General features: G+C 48.5%; 1 protein-coding gene across 6 annotated transcripts in view; it reads left to right on the top strand.

Annotated features, from left to right (window-relative positions):
- Positions 1–17440, top strand: part of ARMC9 (armadillo repeat containing 9) — a 152377-nt gene that overhangs the window by 63049 nt on the left and 71888 nt on the right. For all 6 annotated transcript variants that reach the window (XM_019445604.2, XM_019445605.2, XM_019445603.2 and 3 more), the window contains 5 exons: positions 1802–1941; positions 3910–3986; positions 6682–6756; positions 10540–10630; positions 14981–15036. In XM_019445604.2, the coding sequence (XP_019301149.2) occupies positions 1802–1941; positions 3910–3986; positions 6682–6756; positions 10540–10630; positions 14981–15036 (439 nt within the window). The remainder of the gene's footprint in view (positions 1–1801; positions 1942–3909; positions 3987–6681; positions 6757–10539; positions 10631–14980; positions 15037–17440) is intronic.

Here is a 17440-nt window from a genome sequence, read left to right as displayed (position 1 = left end):
CATTTTATGGACAGAACACATTTTGCTTATCTATTCAGCGGTTGACAGATACCTGGATTGTTTCTACTATTTGTCTATTATGCACAAGCCTCTTAGGAACATCTGCATACAAGTCTTTGTGTGGACACATGTCTTCCTGTCTCCTGACTCGGTGTCTAAGAGTGGAATCGCTGAGTCGTTCAGAATTCTTGCAGCATGGCATTCCCTCCTGACCACCTCACTTTCTCTCGGCCTTAGTAAGAAATCTCAGCTCTTTCTGACCATCAGCCCCCTTCTGGACATACTTTCTTCCTGTCAGATGTGGTTAACTTTTTTTTGTTGTTGTTAGAAAGAGTGGGGGGGGAGGGGCGGAGGGAGAGAGAGAGAGAAATGTGGTTAACATTTGATTGATACGCTCTCGCTAGTAGCCCAAAGCCTGCAAAGTGACTTATTCTTCTTTTTTTTCTTTTTTTCCCCCAAGGTGACTCGTTCTAAGTGTGTATGTTTCATGAGGGAAAGCGATAGGTAGTTAGCTCCTACTATTTGCCAGGTCCCTGCCAATGCTTCTTGTTCTAACTATGTGAATTGAGAAGATCTGTAAGTAGTAATATCCAGTTATTATATTCCTCAGATCATATGAACACTTTGTTTGTTTATAAAGATAATTTAGCCTGGTGTCGACTGCATTTGGAAAATTTTTAGAAATTCAGTGACTATAGTTAAGTAACAGAGATGAGATACAAGGAAGAAATACTTCTTTCTGGGAGTACAGATATTTATTGCCAGTTTTTTCTTGCCCTGCAAACAGTAATTTAAGCTTCTCTGTTCTGGAAATATGCTTCACGTTTTTGCAGTTTTCTGGGGTCTGTACAGTGAATGTAGAGAGTTAGGATTACCAAAAGAGTGTAGCCTTCATTGTATTCCAGTAAATTTCACCGAGGTGGTGAGTGTGGTGTTTAAGACTAGCACAGATGGGCACCCGGCTGGCTCAGTCGGTAGAGCGTGTGAATCTTGTTCTTGAGGTTGTGAGTTCGAGCCTTACATTGGGTGTAGGGTTCACTTAAAAATAAAATCTTGAAGAATAGCGCAAGTAGATACTGTCCAGGTAGGAGTTTTACCATAACCTGTTCATTAGGAGATGTGCAGTGGTGGTTCCTCTGTGGTGTTTTGATTTTCAAAGAATTTACACGACTTCATAGTGATACCGTTATGCCTGATCTCATCAGTTCTTAAGGCCGGCATGAAGACATTCACCATAACACATTTTGATGAGGTGTTGGATTTTGTAAGGTTTTATACCTAGACTCTGGGTGGAAAACAATTCTGTATCGATTATACGACCCACATCATTCAACTACCCTTAGTTTCTAGAGACCTGACTCAAAATGGGATTGGGCTGGTTGTTTGCTTTTCTTGTTTTTCACACAGCTCAAGTGCCTAGCTGGACTAGAGTTTACTAAAAACCCATTTATTGGTGATGAACTATTCCTATGGCTATCTCCCGGGTCAAGTAGGCCAAAAGCTGTCAATAAATATTTATGAAATATTGGAAGTAATACTCTGCTAATTGTAAATGTTGAAAAAGAAACTTTCAAAGTAGGAGGCCTCCTGACTGCCTTCTCTCTGTCTGAACCCTTAGTAGTACCCTCGAAAGGTAAAGGCATCTGTTGTTTCAGCTGTGCAGGTCTAACAACAAAATATCCTTCAGAGTCTGTATGTCCTGCACAGTTTGCCTATTCTGACAGGTGTGCACATCACCCCGTAGTCTTGCAGGGAAGGTTTCTCGACAGCTGTAGTTGACCTGTAGGCTTTTGCATCCTAGGCGCCCGCTGCAGACAGCGATGATTCGAGACGGCCTCATCTTCTGGCTGATTGATATTCTGAAGGACCCCGACTGCCTGTCTGACTACACGCTGGAGTACTCGGTGGCTTTGCTCATGAACCTCTGCCTCCGGAGCGCAGGTCTGATAGTACCCCTCCCCCACCCTGTCCCTTAGCCCTCTGGCTCCCCCCCCCGACCCTGTCCTCCATCCCCCCCCCCCCCCGCCTCCCAGCCCCTAACTACACCCCCTACACCATCCCCCAGCCCTCCGGCTCCCCCCACAACCTGTCCCCCGTCCCCCCATCCCCCAGCCCTCTGGCTCCCCCCACAACCTATCCCCCATCCCCCCCATTCCCCAGCCCTCTGGCTCCCCCAACAACCTGTCCCCCATCCCCCCTATCCCCCAGCCCTCTGGCTCCCCCTCTACCCTGTCCCCCATCCCCTCCAGCCCCCAGCCCTCTGGCTCCCCCCCTACCCTGCCCCCCCCCCCATCCCCCAGCCCTCTGGCTCCCCCTCTACCCTGTCCCCCGTCCCCCCCATCCCCCAGCCCTCTGGCTCCCCCCACAACCTGTCCCCCATCCCCCCCATTCCCCAGCCCTCTGGCTCCCCCCACAACCTGTCCCCCATCCCCCCTATCCCCCAGCCCTCTGGCTCCCCCTCTACCCTGTCCCCCGTCCCCCCCAGCCCCCAGCCCTCTGGCTCCCCCCACAACCTATCCCCCATCCCCCCCATTCCCCAGCCCTCTGGCTCCCCCCACAACCTGTCCCCCGTCCCCCCCAGCCCCCAGCCCTCTGGCTCCCCCCACAACCTGTCCCCCATCCCCCCTATCCCCCAGCCCTCTGGCTCCCCCTCTACCCTGTCCCCCGTCCCCCCCAGCCCCCAGCCCTCTGGCTCCCCCCCTACCCTGCCCCCCATCCCCCCCATCCCCCAGCCCTCTGGCTCGGGTGTGAACCCGGACCACCACCCAGCCTGCTGTGGTTTGCCTTTAGTCTCCCTCATAGAGAACTGAAACAGAAGTAGGGTGTAAAACATTTCCAGCTAGTTATACAGTTGGTGAATCCCTGAAGCCAAATACCTTGCTGCCCTTGGAAATACCATTTTATGTGTTTACAGCACCTGCAGTAAGAGGAAATTAAAATACTTTATATTTTTCTTCATCTTCATTGCACTATTCAAAGGCAGGAAGTTAAGAATTCTGATCCATTCTGTCCCAAGACAGAGAACTATGTTTCCAGGATTCTACAGGGTTAAGTCGGTGGCAGAGCAAGGACGCCCGACCAGGCTCCCTGCTCCTCACCACAGCAGTCTCCCCACTTCACACACCGCCCCCCGGAGAGGGGGTTTTCACGCGCACATCTCAGCTCATCTGATCAGTAAAGGCAGCGATCGCAGCTTTTCTGCAGGTTCCACCCATGAAATGACCCGTTACGGGGATAGAAGAAGCTTCTTTAGAAGAAGTGCCAAGTCCGGCCTGTGGCCGCCCTCAGTCTGAGCAGCCCCAGTTTGTGGAGAAGAAGTTACGTGGCTAAATAGCTCCGGGGTATTCGTTAGAAGCTTCTTTGCCCTCGGATGCTTTGTAATCTGCAATCTGCACGGCCTGTGTATTGTTGACTGACTAAATGACTGTTACTTCAGTCTTCTCTTAAAAAACAACATATGCAGATATCCCAGCTTTAAAGCATCCGTCAGATTCTAATCAGCTTCTCTTACTATCATCAGTTTATTTGCAGTGATTGTTACAATGCTATTTGGACTTGCTAAAGCACCTGTGTGAGTTTTGTGACGCTGGCATGTGCACTTGGGAGGTAGAACGTTGCCCCGTAATGTACCGTGTGTTCACTGACACGACTAGCTCTGTGCCACCGTCTCCACTCGGAGTGCACGGCCTATACCGAGTTCCTTCATTCTGCATCACCCTTCGGTAGATGTTAATAATCGCTAGGGAACCCCAGGAGGAAGAAACCGAGGCCCGGATTGCTTAAGTGACTCACCCAGGGTCACACAGTTCATTAGCAGAGGGCCCAAGATTTGTGCTCAAGTTTGCCTGACTTGAAACTGTACTTCTGAGTTTAGACACGTCATGTTTTGTTCCGTTGTCTTTTCTGAAGGGAAGAACATGTGTGCCAAGGTGGCAGGCCTGGTGCTGAAAGTTCTTTCGGATCTGCTCGGCCATGAGAACCACGAGGTACGGGGCGGCGCCGCTAGCCTGGGCTTGGGGGAGGGCTGGCCGGGTTAGTGCGTGCGCTCTGCCCCCCCCCACATTCTGCAACCGGGAAGCCGGAAATCGATCCCCCACTCCTCATTTCCTGTCGCCCTGCCATCACTGGTCCTTGCCAGGTCCCCCTCGGGACTTAATCTCCTCCTTGTCACCCGCCCTGCTTCATTCCACCCCACGCCGATTCTCCCCGGGGTGTGTTTGTGTAACGTACGTCTGTGGACACGTACGTGGCCTGAAAATGTAGTTAAGGTTATGTGTTGCGTGCGTCATCGTGTAAATCGTATTGTGCTCTAGATCTCACTCTTTTCAGACTTTTTCACTGTGTTTTGAGGACTTTACTGTGTGCTTTGTATACATCTCATTCCTTAACTCCCGCTACTGCAAAACAGCCCCTGTTTGCAGTGCCCCCATCCAGTCCCCCGGGCTTGTCGGCCTCCATTACCTCCAGTTCTCAGCCGCCACAGGGTCCTCAGTGCCATGGCCACACTGACCCCCCCGAGGCCCCTGGGGTGCAGACACTTCGTCACTGCTGGCTCGCCCCACACGGCGGTCTCAGGTCAGAGTCCCGCCACGCTGTCCCGCAGAATGGCCTTACCAGCTCCTGCTCTCCCCCGTGGCCTCCCCAACACTGGGGTGATTTTCTGTCGTCTAACCTGTGTGCCGCAAGCCCTTTTTAAATAAAGTGGAGGTCTCGATAAACTAATTAACAGAAACTTATAAACAGTATGAGGATTCTCTCTCCTGCTTTCTACAGACGCCTGTGCAGAAACCACGACATCACTCTGCCCCTGAGGCCAAAGCCTCAACAAAAACCTGGCCTCTTTAGCCAGATCAAGTACAGGGGTGTCTTAGCAGGACAGGACAGAGTACCGCTGGGTCAGAGTGAGGCACTTGGTTTCCCTGTATCCATTCCCGTTGCAGACAGCTCCCCTTCTGTTCATTTCTCTCCTACCCTAGGTCCCCTGGCCCACCAGCTGAGTGACCCCGGCTGCGTCAGCTGGCGAGGGTTCCGTGGTTGTGACAGTGCTTGATGAGCTTTTTATATTTTCAGATCAGGAGCCCTCAACTCCTTCTAGACTCTGTTCTCCATTTTATTCAACTACGGCGGTTGAAGCCTGTGGCAAATTTGTCTCTGATAGTAAATGTTGGTTTCAGGTGTTGGCACCAGTATGCTTGCTACCTCTGAGAACAGAATAGACCAACAGATGTAAATCTTGTAATTGTCACAAATGCATTTGCCCTGAAGATGAACTGGAAAGTCTCCCTGTACACATGTTAGAGCCTAGAAATGTGTTTGCCACACAAATAAATGCTCCGTGCATGGGTCCTATGTGAGGTAGTCATAGTCTTGAAAGACAAAACCCAAAAGCCATGAAGAAAAAGATACGCATATTTGACTTTGTAAATAGTAGACTTTTTGGATATGGAAAAAGATGCCATGATAAGAGTCAAAAGACAGATGATACCCTGAGGAAAAATTGGCCTCACATAGGACAAAAGTTCCCTTATATATGAAGATCTCCTATAAATTGATAAATACAAGTCAGAAGAAGAAGATACAGTACACACGGGGGCAAGTTACAGAACAGGAAATCTTGATGACCAGTTTGGCCAGTGGTCAGGAAAATGAAAGAACAGCCATAGGACGCCTTTTATTATTTTTTTTACCCATTAGATTGGCAAAGATTAAGGGACAATAAAGTCCAGCGCCAGAAAAGACGGGTGGGACATGAGCCCTTCACTGCTGTGGAGAGTGTAGCACAAAATCTACTCAGAAGGGAGCTGCCATTTATCAAGCACCTGCCATGTACCATGTCCTGTGTGGCTTGATGTTGGGGTTACCTGTGTGAGTAAAACATGAGTCCTGTCCTCGAAGAGCTCACAATAGGGGAGACAGAAGTATAAATATGAACCCAGTATGGTAGTGGGGGGATGTGCAGGAAACAGAGCTGAGTGTGTGTGTGGGGGGGGGGGGGGGAGGGGCCCGTAAGTAACGTGGGATGTGTGCAGGAAGGGAGGGGCAGGGGGACATGATATTGAGGCCACACCTTGAAGGCTCCTGTGTGCCGTACTGAGGAGTGAGGACTTTCCAGGTAGGCTCTAGGGAAGGTTTACGAGGTAGGAAGAGGGACGATTTGGCCCACGTTGTAGAATTTTGGCAATGATGGGATTATTGGGCTAACGTGTGAACATCAAAGGCAGAGACCTTTTGGGAGGATCGATGTCGCCTAGGTCATGGAGGATGTCCGAACAAGGACCGTGGTAGTGTGTGTGGAAAAGAAGGGTTCCTATCAAAGGCAGCTTGGAGACTCAACACTGGAGAGCAGAAGCGAGAGCATTCGATGATGACTCCAGCGGTACTAGCCTGAATGAGCAGGCCGACAGTTAAGCAGTGGCATATGGCAGGAGTGAGCTTTGGGAGCCAGTAATGAACTTGGGTTTGAACTCTTCGTTGTAGCTGTCACTGGGACATGCACATATGGAGATATCTCCATATTTGGACATGGAGATATCTGTCCTTTGGAAACATGTGTCCTGGAGCTGAAGAAGGTGGTAGTGCTCTCTTTCCTCGTGAGCCACACTGTTCACAAGCGGGGTGTTTGATCACTGAGTTGTACGGTATGTGACAACTTGTAAATGGCTGTTTTTTCTCCCCTTAAAGATACAGCCGTATGTGAACGGAGCTCTGTACAGCATCCTTTCTATTCCGTCCATTCGCGAGGAAGCAAGGGCAATGGTAAGACAATGTGCTTGAGGGACACCTGGGTGGCTCAGTTGGTTAAGCGTCTGACTCTTGACTACGACCCGGGTCATGATCTCATAGGTTTGTGAGTTTGAGCCCCACATCGGGCTCTGCGCTGACAGCACGGAGCCTGCTTAGGATTCTCTGCCTCACTCTCTCTCTGTCCCTCCCCTGCTCGTGCTGTCTCTGTCTCTCTCAAAAATAAATAAACATTTACAAAAAAAAAAAAAAGAAAGAAAGCAAATATGCTTGAGAAATTTGTAAGCTTCAATCAGTGCCACGGTTCAGAAGCTGTTAGAGCAAGGAGCTCTGAGACTGGGCCCCGTGGCTTGCACGTAGCTTATGAACTCCCTGGAATTGTATGCCAGATATGTATTTGCAGTTTTCTGGAGAGAGAATCTGGAGCTTTTATCATATTCTCGAGGGATCCCTAACTCCTAAGAACTACCATGTTAGAAAGTTCCCAACAGGCTTAGTTTTGGAAAGTTAATAGACTTTTTTTTTTAATGATTCATTTTAATTTGGGGCGTTGGGAATGCCTATGGATTTCATAGTAGAAGCTTAGCAGGAAAACAGTGAAATGGAGAAAGTATCACTGAAATTCACCTGCAGGAGTCCTAGGGGACTTGCGGCAGGAGTGAGCAGTGGTGTGGTCCAAACGCTCGGAGGCTGCAGACGTTCTCACAGCAACCAAGTGGGACAGACACTCTGGTAAAGACAATAAAGCTGTCTGGTTCCTGGTGTGGTTGGTAAATAGTGGATTCAATACTTGATGTGTTTACATTAGTGCTTCTGTTGGATTAAGTATAAAACAAGCTTCAGGTGATTAGCATCGTATGCGATGACAAGTGTTTCTGGATCTAATCAGCAAAACCACTGGAGTTTTGTCCTTTTTCTCATAACGTGCGGAACCAGCTCAACTGTGTGCATATTGAATGCTATGATGAAGGGATTAAATATATTTCCACAGTCAAAAGACAGGCCAATTCAGTTTGAGACCAGTGAAACATGTTCTTCCACTTGATTTTGCTTACTTAGAAGAATTGCTAAATCTCCTAATTAGTCATCTAAAATTACATCAACAGTTATGCCAGAGATAAAAACTCAATTAGGAACCATTCGGTGTGGTCACACTGAACAATGGAACTTAATTGCCTATCGCTTTGGGGGAGAGGGGAATCATTTCAGTACGGAACAAGGGAAAATGAACTTGGTTAAATTCTGCATTATGGTCCTTCTGGTGAGAGGAATTCTCAACCAAAGGAGAGACCAAGGAAGAAAACACGTAGGCTAAGAAAAAAAGAAGGGAGGTGATATGGATCAGGCAGCAGGAAAGACAGCCTGGAGGAAGGACGTCCAGGGCAAGGGGCAGGGAAGGCAGGACAAAACGGAAGTAAAGGGACAGGGACCAAGTGGGGAGGAGAGATTCGTGTTATAGGACATTAGAGCGTGACCCTTAGAGATCAGCCAGGCCAGAGAGAAAAAGTGTGGAGGAAAGGGACAGTGTCTCAGAGACCTGGGGCACAATACCCAGAGGTCTCACACATGTGTAACTGGACTCCCAAAAGGAGAGGAGAATATGACATCATAAGAACTCTGTTTTTGCAACCAGGTAAAACATTTGTATGCTTGTGGAGAACGACAAAGAAAACATAGAAATTATATCGGTACCAAATGCTATGATGGTGGTCTTAAAATAATACCACCACCCCACCCCACCCACCCCCTGCCAAACAGAGAAGAAGATAAATGAGTGCACTGAGGCCATTTGAACTCTAAGAGACTGCCAAGGTCTGGGACGGGAGAGCGGTTCAGATCAATAGGGCTGCGCCGATGCCTGCTCCAAAGCCTCCCGCCCCCGGCGCCGGTGCAGTTGTCGGCCATGAAGCTCTTCCCCAGGATTGAAATCCCAGCCAGACAGTCTGGCCTGGGCTGGAGCAGACTCCTGCCTGCTTGATACCCTCTTCCCTTGACTCAAAGACTATCCAGAGTTGTTCCTCCCTTCCAGACCACTCCTTCATGCTCTCCTCTGTGCGCTTGCCTGTCTCTGCCTGCCTCTCTGTTAAACGTTTCCTTTCTCAAAGGTGCTGTCCTAAGCCTCTCACTCTGCTGTCACCCGGAACCTTGTTTATTCCCTTGGCCTCGGCTACCAGATCTCTCTTCTGAGCCACAAATCCCTTCCAAACACAGCAGGAACAATCTTAACCATTTCAGTAGGCTTTATACCCAGCATGGAACCCCACTCAGGGCTTGAACTCACAACCCTGAGATCAAGACCTGAGCTGAGATCAAGAGTTGGACCCTTAACCAACTGAGCCACCCAGACTCCCCTTAACCATTTATTGAGCATCTATTATGTACCAGCACTGGGACTGGATGCTGTTTTTTTAGGTATAATTTATATAGTTCAATGCAATGGACAAACATATGTATCTACCTAACCAACACCCAATTACATTCTTTACCTTTGAAAGATTTCATGTTAACCAGCATTGCCATCCTTATTTTACAGTTGAGGACACAGGTTGGGAGGAACTAAGTAATTTGATCAAGGTCACACTGTTAATTCATGAGGGAACTCAGATTCTAATCCAGACTTAGCCTTCTGGAAGGTAATGCTCTTCTCTACACGATGGGAATTCACCATGTTCAAAACCGCCCTTGACATTTCTTTGATTCACTTACAGCCATTGACTCCAAACAGGCCTGCATTAAAAGAGGGAAATATTGGCTCATTTAACTGAAAAGTCCAGGCGTAAGCATCAGGCAGACCTTGATCAGGGTTCATGTGTTACTGGATCCATTTCTCTCCTGGGACCTCTGGAGTCTGCTTCCTCTATTTTGGGGTCATTGTTGGATACACTTTCCTCTTGTGGCAAGAAGGTCTCATCAGCTCCAGCCACACGTGCTCATTCAGATCCCTCAAGGAAAGAGGAAGGCGGGGAAACATACCTGTGGTTAAGTCGGTATCTTACATTTCCCTGCAATTCTGTTAGCTAGTATTGAGAGTTCTGATGTCAGTGTTTTGTAACAAAGTAAATATTACACAATATGGTGCCTTTATAATTCTTTTGATAGAAGAACAATAGCTGTTTAAAAAGAGGTTCTGTTTGTTCATTTATTTCTCTAAACATATGGCTTTACTCTTCATTTTGTTTCTAAAATCCAGAAGGAAGTGTATAAACGTAAAGAAATCACAGGACAGAAATTACCTCCCAAAACAACATATTGCCCAAACTAAAGGGAATACTTATGCAGTTAAATTTTACAATAGTTTTTTTTTTCACTTCTTATGAGAATATAGTTGATATACAGTGTTCTTTGAGTTTCAGATGTACATCCATTGCTCATCAAGACAAACACAGTCACCATCTGTCACCATACATTATTACAGCATTATTGACTGTATTCCTGATGTACTTTTTATCTCTGTGATGACTTATTGACTTTATAACAGGAAGTTTGTGTCTCTTAATCCCCTTCACCTATTTCACCTATCACCCCACCTCCCTCTGGCAACCCCTAGTTCTCTGTACAATAGGTTTTTGTTGTTGTTTACCAAACGTTTTATAATTAGGTCAGATAGCCAACCAAGAAAAAAGCAGTTTCACTGTGAGTTGTGAAAAATAACAAGAATGTTTAGTACTGAGCAGAGGTATCTTTATTGTGTATATCCCTTCTCTCCTGCCAAAGGTTTTTTTTTTTTTTTATTGGGAAAAGCTGTTCTCCCCCACAAAACAACTAAAATACTAACTCTTACTCTGTCTACTGCCCCAGGGAATGGAGTACGTCCTCCGCTGCTTCATCAAAGAAGGCAATGCTGAAATGGTTCGCCAGATCGAATTCATCATCAAGCAGCTTAATTCAGGTCCGTTCAAAGCAGGAAGCTATAATCTGTCTGTGCATCTCTCATGTGTGCTGGAAGGATACACGGGCTTTCTTAGGAAGGCCTGTCATATCTTGGAATCCATTCAGGGGCTTTAAGGGAGGTGGGGAGACCCAACTGAACCCACCAACAAGGCGGTCCAGATTGTCCCAGGATCAACGAGCTTTCACCACACTTTAGGCTTAGAGTCAACAAAAAGAATTCAAAAGCAACCGCAGAAACCCTGCTCTACCCTTACGTTCTCTTTATGTGGACCTCCCCCTCCTCGTTCTCTCCCCCATTCACAGGGCTTCTCTGGGGGTCCCAGGGCCAGATAAGGAAAACAATGCCGACCTCCGTGGCACCACCACAGAAAATGTCACTCTCCCGCGTGCATTCACGCTTTCAAAACAAACTTATGTTGCCCGCTGGTGCCATGGAGGAGATGATCCTCGTTCTCTCGGGCTTTCTCCGTTACCGTGACAATCGACATCCCGTAGTAAGCAGGAAAGGAAGGTGCAGGAAGCCTTGGATGGGACCAGGATGGAGGGGAAGCTCTAGCTCTTTCTGTGGACTCCTGACATCTTGATCCTGACTCATACCCGTGCCAGAGGCACCCAGCAGCCCACATCACTCAAAGTCCAAGTGCACAGATCCTACTTAGCACGTGAGCAAGGTGAAAAAATGAATCTCCTGATCTCTACTCCTGAGTCAGCAGCTTGACCAAGGCCAAGAAACAGTTGCCCGAAGCCATTCAGTGGAGGAAGCCCATAGGTGGCTCATGGTTCGTGGCCTGAGCTGCACACGGCAGTCACCTGAGGAGATTTGAAAGTCCCCAAAGCAGCACCCCATGCTAGTCAAGTCGGAAGCTCCAGGGGGGCCCCAGGTGTGAATAGTGTTTACATTTATTTCTTTTTGAGAGACAGAGCACAGGTTGGGGAGGGGGGGTAGTGTTTAAAGCTCCCAGGTGATCCCCACATGCAGCCGGGGTGGTGGGTCCCTGCCTCGGACGAGCACAGAAATGGAGAGGCTGAAAGAGGACGTTAGGGGCTCCTGATCAACAGGAAGCAGCAGGGAGAGCAGCCAGTGAAACCTTCACTCCCTCAGGCCTGGGCACATTTCCATCTGAACATCCTCCCCCTTGGCTATTCATCCCAGATTCAGGTGAGCAAGGAATAGAATTTTGCTTTCTGCAACAGCTGCATTTCTGATTTGGAACCCCCACTCTGCTGGGCGGATGGATCGACAAAACACAGCGAAATAAAATGCGGCTGTTCCATGACAGCAGTCGGGACTCTGCTCGCTCCCTCACCGGCTGTGGGTAGAAGAGAGGCCACTGCTGGGGAAGGAGGGAGATGCAGGGAACAGCTGAGAACTCCGTCCCTAGCGAGTGGGGGTCCTCTGTGGCTTCGGGGTCACGTTTGGGCCCGGAATCTTCTTCAAGGCTGGCTTTGTGTTTCAGTCTATCAAGACCCATGCGCCTCCATTTTCTTGTCGGTCTCCCCTCCTTCCTGGCAGCCAAGCCACAGGGGCGGTCCCCCTTGCGCTCTGGCCCCAAACCGTCTCTTTGTCGTCTGTAAAACTGGCCCTTAAGCTAACATGCTGAAGAATGTGAAGAGGGAGTGTCAGTTAGACATTTCTGTGAGGGATGTGCTTTGTCAGGAAGTTATCGTGGGTGGAGTTCTGGTATATTCAGAAGGGGCTTGACATACACCTGCTTTGCTCAGTAAGTTCCAGTTTCAATAATGAATGTCAAAAGTATTTCTTTTTTTTAGCAAGCACTTCAGTTATTCTGTATCCATGGGACAGTGGCAGGTCCCCAGAGACCCTATTACTTAGGAGTCTGATCCTCTGAAACAAAATGAGGAAGTCATCGAACGTTTGAATGGAGGACGAGGCACACACACACAGCTGCCTTAGGATATGTGTCGTGAGCATGGTGTCAGAATGAATGGGTGTACCAGCATCACTGTGAAAGCCACAGAGGGGAGAGCTGGAGTTTCCACCCCGTTCGGGCTTCATCCTCAAGTGGACATTAACAGTAGAGTATGAATTAGTAGTAGCTTACTAGTTTAAGATAAGTCGGATGGCATTGCCACAATCTCTATTTAGCGTATTGGCTTTATTGTTCTATTTTAGTAAACATGTGAAACGTGCGTATGGGTTTTCATACATTCGGGCCCATCTCAGTTCTCTAGTCCTGTTTTTCCTATAAAGTTTTAAGGTTTCCAAGTACAGAAATTCCAGAGTATTTTAGGAACCTAACCCCACAGGTGGGGAAGGACTGCCCTGGGGAAGCTTAAGGGACGTGGCAGACAGAGGTGACCGCCACCAGCAGCAGCAGGGAGGTTCATCTATGACTCCAGCCCTCAAGGGGGGGGCCTGGCAGGTACTGGCCAGTCCCTGAGGAGAGGACGGGAGCAGGGCAGAGCCAGCATCGCCAGCTGGGCCGCAGGAAAGGAAGGACACTGATGGCTGCGAGCACCACTCACTGTTAGTTACTGGAGTGAGGGCAGCTGGCCGTGCCACAACCCAGGAGACAGTGCGGGAAGCAGGGCCGATGTCCCCGTCACCCCCAAGAGGAGGAACTGACATTTATAAGGTACTTAATTAAGTTCACAGGACTGGATTGTTCTGGGGAATAGGATGAGTCTGAGCCAACAGGCTCAGGGGAGGGGTTGTGGCTGCACCAGCCTGTGGCTTCACGAAACGCCTAAGATTCTTTTTTAAAAAGTGGGAGGGGGCATTTGCATATTGGAAAAAGAAATGTCCACAGCTGATGAATACAGCAGCACCCCCGTTTCGAAAGCCACCTGCTTGATAGGCATTTACCTGCAGGTAAATGCACGGAGCAGAGCTCTACGTGCACTGGGACGGCACAGAAGTTAGGTGAGGGAGCTTCAGCTCAAGTGCAGAATGGCGTAATTTCCCCATCTGCAAGGTAGTTTTCTTGACTTAAACAGCATTCCGTGACAGGGGTGGGGCCGTGATGGGCGTGGAGGTGTGCAAGCCCCCTGAGGTGGGGACAGAAGTTGGTGTCCTGCAGGCCTTGGTCTAGCCAAGTCAGTGAGAGTCCTTCCCTTTAGAATGAGGGTTGTGTCAAGGACAGTGGGTGTCCTGGGGCTTCTACATATTCCTTCTATGAATGGTTTTGGGGTTTAAGTTTAATCTGCCCCCTTTCTAAGTATGCTGAGCAGTCTCTTCAAGAATAGCCTTTGGCTCCTTGCCTCCTACTTCCTACTTGACTTCCTCTCCTCTTCTCTCAGGCTCTCTTTACTTTCATGTCATCTGTTCAAGAAACAAATGATCGTTAAGGAAGATGCATTAGGGATAGAGGGACGAGTAAGCCCGGTGCTCTGTTCTCAGGGACTCACAATTCAGTACAATGGGTGAGGAAGATGCCCAGACAAGTCCATAGCCATTCGTACATGAGTAAACTGATCATCCCAAAGTGGCAAGCACTATCAGACTGCTGTTCAGTATGGCACTGTCTAGTACTACTCTCCAGAACAATGCTGTCTAGAGAAAATGCTCAGTGTTCAGCAGACAGAGGGGTAACTGCCCAGTGAGGGGTCAGGGAAGGCTTCGTGGAGGAGAAAGTAAGCAAACTTCTCTAACAGCCACTGTGTACCTGGCCCTGGGCCAGGTGGCTTAGTTTGGTATACTGTGAAGTTCCCCCCCCCCCCCCGCCCACCCAACAACCCTAGGAAGTAAGTGGTCTGATCCCCATTTCACAGATGAGAACACAGAGGCTCGTCCTTTCTCAGATTCCATTTTGCTATTATCCCCCCTTTATATATAAACTCTTAAGATCTAGCAGTGAAGCACGGGAGCCTTCAGGAACCCTACCTGCCACGGCTGCTACCCCAGCCCCTGTGGGAAAATCACAGGATTTAAAAAACAGGCTTGAGTTGAATCTCAGCTCTGTCACTTACGGGAGTGTGAACATAAACAAATCTCTTATCCTCTGTATGCCTCCTTTTGCTGTTTGCTATAAAATGGGGAGAAGAGTCAACCAAATCTTTGTACGGAGGAAATAACACGTGTACAGCATCTAGCTCGATGCCTAGCAACACTAGTTAAATTTCTTTTTTTCTAAATTCCTCTCAAATTGTATGCTGGCTTTTAACTTTGCTCGCGCCACTACCAATGCATTCTGGCCAAACTGGGGGAGAGATTTAATTTGCTGAGGATGATCGCAACCTGTGGCCGCAATGGCCCCAGAAACCAAATTGTTCCGAGGTGACCCGATTCTCATTAGCGCATTTACGTGCCTCTACAGCAGCTGAAGGATTTTGTTGGCCAAGACTCCCAACTGTGTTTGCAGTTATTCATTTATTTTTTTCTTTATAGAGGAGCTACAGGATGGTGTTCTTGAATCTGATGATGATGAAGAGGAAGATGATGAAGTAAGTTGGTGGCCCCTGACACCACCTAGAAAACTCGTGCCAAATTATTGAGTCTCTTCCTTGCCTCGAAGAGTTAGTCCAGAAATGGAGGTTTTGATCCCTGCAGCATTATTCCTCACAGTGCTGGAGCTTGGCTAAGCTCAGCTGCGGGGGGTCCTGCCCGTCTCAGTTGAGGTATCGTGTGGCTGCTTTCCGCGTCCAAGCTGGCCTCCCACCCTCCCCGGCCCCTCCGCGTGGCCTCCGATCGCCCAGCGGTCAGGCTTACGGTTCCTCACCGGTTGGTGGCTGGGCTCCAAGAGGGAGGAAGTGAAAGCTTCCAGTCCTCTTCCGGGCTCAGCGGTCTCAGAACATCCCTTCTGCTGTGTTCTGCTCGGGGCACATCACAAGAGTGGCCCAGACTGGGGGACAGGAGGGTTCGAGGCGGGAGGATTGGGGGTGGCCGTGTCTGAAGGACACCTGCCGCCCCTGGGGTGGGTTTTCCGCAGCCACAACACATAGGTGTCGCGCTCCACAGCACTCGGCGCTTATGGGAGGTTGAAAGGCAGCACTTCTGCGACATGAGTCTTGCTTTGAAGGGGCCCGAGCCTGCCCTGGTCTTCCTCATGTTTGGGAGCGTCGGGCCTGGAGGCTGCCGTGAGACTCTCTAGGCTGAGAGGCTGGGTTCAGAGCGGGCGGAACCAACCACCTTGCTCTTTTATTTGCGCTGTTTCGATATGGGTTTCCTCGGCTCTGCAAAATCTGCTTACCTGGTTTTTTAAAACCAGAAGGTTCGGAACTAACGTCGGTGAGTCTCATGAAGCGCAGATAGAAAATGGCGACTGGTGGGCGGGAGATGGCTTTTTCCTCGTTCTTCCTCCAGGCCTAGAAAACCCATACACGTTACTCTCTCCACTTCTCGGTACTAATTCCTGGTTTGCATTCCTTCTATTTTGTGGGGAGCAAGTACTCCTGAAGTGAATGCTGGAGGAGAGGTTTCCCCTTGGAGTTGTGGTCTCTCGGCTTAAAAGGTCTGTAAAGTCAGGGTTTTGTCCACTGATGGCATCAGCTGGGGGAGATCTTCCAGCGCGTTCATTTAAGAGCCTTCATTTAAGAGCCTTCCAGAGAAGAAGGCCGTGCTGAGGTCGCCCGGTGATTGTCCTTCCCACAGGCCGCCTCCCGCCTGCCGTTTTCTTCCTGAGCTGTAGGTGGCACTAGAGGGTGAAGACCGCTCGGCCTTGTCCGACAAGCGCAGTTCTGGACCTCGGCTGGGGATCCTGGCCCCTTCCTTTGCAAAGGTGGATCCAGAGAGGGGAGGAGACCAGCCTAAGGTCACACAAAGTCGATGGCAGTAAAATCTGGTTTAGAACAGGAATTGGCAGGCTTTTTCTGTAAAGAGAAAAGTAAATATTTTAGGCTTTGGAGGTAATGTGGTCTCTGTTTCAACTACTCAAATCTGCCGTTGTGATGCAAAGTAGCTATCAGCGATACATAAAAGGATGAACGCGGCTCTGTTCCCATAAAATTGTATTTATGGACACTAAAATTTGGATTTCATTTGATTTTTGTGGTCACTAAACTTTTTTTTTTTCTTTCAAATATTTAAAGATGTAAAATCATTCTCAGCTTGCTGGCCTTTCAAAAGCGGGCATCTTGTCCTGTAGGCTATTGTTGGCCAGCCACAGGAGAGAACCCAGCTCCCTGACCCAGTCTTCTCAGGACTGTGATAAGAGACCATCTTTGTTCCTTGTCCCATCAGTATTGTTTTAAATTATATTTTGAGTTAATATCTTAATTAATTCCATTGAGTTTTTGTCATTATATCCAGAAGTTCTCCTCAGGAACTATTTGTCCTCTTCCTGAGTTATCTCTTTGGAATTTTTTTGTTTGCTTTGGATTTTTTGTTTTGTTTTGTTGCTCTCAACCCCTGTGTCTTTGAATTGCAAGGGAAAATTCATTTGGCTCAACTGTTCTGTTAATGGTGGGAATTCAACTTTGGAAAATATCCCTATGGAAGCAATTACAATCTACTAAAAATTAAGGAATATACAGATCTTTTATTTTATTTTTTTTTAAGATTTTATTTTTAAGTAATCTCTATACCCAAAGTGGAGCTCATCCACAACCCGAGATCAAGAGTCACATGCTCCACCGACTGAGCCAGCCAGGCGCCCCTATAGAGATCTTTTAATTTTCTGGACTTTTGGCTACCCTGATTTTTATTTTAAGAGGGTAGGGTTTGAAAATATTTGTTGTGATAACTAGAATTTTCAGAAGACTCCTAGAAGGTGTTTAGTTGGGAAATTGTAAGGAAAGGATCTGGCCTTTGGGGCCGGAACATGGCTCTGCGATGCACTCCAGTCAACAGGTCCTGGACTTTCCCTGTCTCTTCACCCCTGCAACACACCGCAGAGTGTTAGCAAGGGCG

Source organism: Panthera pardus, unplaced genomic scaffold (genome assembly GCF_024362965.1).
Source record: "Panthera pardus isolate Hobbes unplaced genomic scaffold, ASM2436296v1 HiC_scaffold_10, whole genome shotgun sequence".
NCBI classification, from domain to species: domain Eukaryota; kingdom Metazoa; phylum Chordata; class Mammalia; order Carnivora; family Felidae; genus Panthera; species Panthera pardus.
Note: the sequence above shows the minus strand (reverse complement) of the source record. Positions and strands in the feature narration are given on the sequence as shown.